At 38.2% G+C, this 2705-nt stretch overlaps 1 protein-coding gene across 1 annotated transcript; it reads right to left on the bottom strand.

Annotated features, from left to right (window-relative positions):
* Window positions 1-1420: 1420 nt before the first annotated feature.
* LOC308632933 (olfactory receptor 8C8-like) lies at window positions 1421-2353 on the bottom strand (the record flags this gene model as incomplete). The annotated part of the gene is made up of 1 exon (XM_081265355.1): window positions 1421-2353. The coding sequence occupies one exon, from the start codon at window positions 2351-2353 to the stop codon at window positions 1421-1423; it is 933 nt and encodes a 310-aa protein (XP_081121481.1).
* Window positions 2354-2705: the final 352 nt, after the last annotated feature.

A 2705-nucleotide genomic window follows, 5' to 3' on the forward strand; every position in this document is an offset into this window, starting at 1 on the left:
GGGACTTAATTGAAGCAAAATATAGTCCATGCATTTATAGTCAAGTCAAAATAAATCCTAGTATTATGTATGATTATTATAAACCAATAAAGAGGTACATGTAGTGCTAATGAAATGTGACCTCTTTAAAATGAGATTCTACAACAAATGTGGATTTTTCTACAAGGGCATCAAAGCCTTGCGTAAGAATTCTGGGCTGCTGGCATCTTGGCTCAGAGGTTTGTTCCTATATAATACACAATTCTGGGCTCATTCTGAATAACTTTCTAGAAGTTCTATCTGTTCTTTTAAAATTCTTTCTTTCCATTTCTTCTCAGGATGCATAATGGGATAAAAATGGAGCTCTGTATAGTTAGTTTCTGGCTCTGAACAAGTCACATAAAGATTTTATAATCCTTAGAATCCGATGAGGAGACTTATGTTTAATAGAGTAGCGACAAAAACCCATATATGAGGGATTTATTTGTTGTTTTTCCTTTTTTGTTGGGGGATGCAACGGACCAGATTCAGGATCATATACAAGCATCCCTCTACTACTAAATTAAGTAATCAGTTTTTGTTTGTTTGTTTTTAAAACAGAAAATTGAACTCCTTCTTATGTGACAGGAAAATTAGTTAAACATCATGATGATGCTATTATCTGTAGAGAGAAATATCATTATAAAAATTTTAAAACAATGATGAAAATATAGATTAGTTCCAAACTGGTGAAAATTTCAGGTCCATGTCTGACAAAATATCAGTTGACCAATGCATTGTCAGTATTGGTGAGATATAAGAAACCTGGAAAGAGGGTTGGAATCATCCATCCTCAAATACTAACAAGAATAGACCCTAAGTCGATTTCCATTTCCAAAAGTACACATTTCCATTATAGATGTGAGCCTAAATATATAGAAGAGAATCATTCCTTAAATAGCCTGAATAACTTTTGGAATTTTCACTTTACATATCTACAACTTATGATCCTTCGTTTTTAAGGCATTTGTTAGACAATAAAACATTGAAACACAAAATAGATCTACAATATTGTCTCAGGAAATGATTAAAGAAATAAACTTGTTAAAAAGCATTCAACTCACCAGAATCTTTGGATAGATAAGACATATAAAAACATACTAGATAGTCTTATATACAGATAGAAAAGACTTCAGTCCAGTGCCTCCATGTAGTACAGGGAATAAAGACAAATTCTGGTGTCTTCTTGGGACTAAAAACAAGTCTCAACTCCAAGAATAAGTCCACATAGTTACATTGCATAGTGTAAAAACAAAAATTACAGTGAAAATACAGCTCAAACTGCAGAATAAAAGATAAGGGAGATGAGGAGGAAGAATGGAAGGAAGGTGGTTAAGATTAAGAAGAATGGGAATTACAGAAAAAGACCTAGCAATGGGAACAGGGACAAAGGCTGGAGAGTTCAGTTTGTGATTCTCTTCAAAGTTCTCTTCAGAGCAAGTTTGAAATCCTTGTTCCTGAGGCTATAAATGAGGGGATTAAGCATGGGAACCCCAAAATTGCAAAACACTGAGAGGAATTTCTCCTGGGTCACAGATCCTGGAGATGATGTTTTAACATGAGTGAGCAGCCCAAATCCATAGAAAAGGCCAACAGTTACTATGTGAGAACCACAGGTGCTCATGGCTTTGGACCAACCCTTAGCTGAGGACATATGAATGATATTGTAAAGAATCAAAGCATAAGAGATTAGGATAATGAGGCTGGATACAATGACAACTGTCACCACAACAACAGAACTCACAAGCTCATTGACGTGGGTGCTGCTGCAGGACAGTTGAAGGAGGGGAAGGATGTCACACATGTAATGATTGATGACATTGGAGTCACAGAAACTGAATCTGATCATGCACCCTGTGTGGGCCATGGCACCTGCAAACCCCATCAAGTAAGAACCCAACATCAGCAGAGAACAAACCTTAGAGGACATGACCACCCTGTACAGCAGAGGCTGACAGATGGCCACATAGCGATCATAGGCCATGGCTGTCAGCACATAGCACTCGGAGTTCACAAAAAAGCAGAGGAAAAATAGCTGAGTCATGCATCCTGCAAAGGAGATAATGTTCCTCTCTGAAACAAAGCACAGGAGCATTTTAGGGGTACAGACAAATGAATAACAGAAATCAATGAAGGACAAGTTAAAGAGGAAAAAGTACATGGGAGTGTGAAGATGCAAATTCAGGAAAATTAGAACAATTAAGCTCATGTTTCCCACCACAGTGACTGTACAGTTTACCAAGAACAGGAAGAACAGGGGCAGCTGTAGCTCAGGTCGGTTTGTTAATCCTGTAAGGAAAAACTCTGCCACGGAGGAGTCATTTTTCACAGCCATTGCTTCTGGAGTGAGATCCTTAGAAGCCAGAGTGGAAGGCAATGTTGAAATGAACCTCAAATCTTTGACCCCAGAAGGCGAGCAGAAGCTGTTGGGTTCCAGGCTGAAGGTTGTCTACAGACATGCAGCAAGGCCTACAATGTGTATGACCTCCTATGTTGCTACTTGAGGATTTGCCATTTCTTGTCTTCTTCCTCCACCCTTCATGTATGTCTCATCAAGGATGAGTGCTAGCTGACTTGCCTGTGTCTCTGAACATCATTTCTTCCCTCTTCATTCTTCTGTAAGGATCAAGGTTGAAAAGAGAAATAAAAAGGTGGTTTTTCTCCACAACCCATGATTTTTAGAGCTT

The sequence above is a fragment of the Spermophilus citellus genome (genome assembly GCF_964194105.1).
Source record: "Spermophilus citellus genome assembly, chromosome: 2".
In the NCBI taxonomy this organism is placed as follows: domain Eukaryota; kingdom Metazoa; phylum Chordata; class Mammalia; order Rodentia; family Sciuridae; genus Spermophilus; species Spermophilus citellus.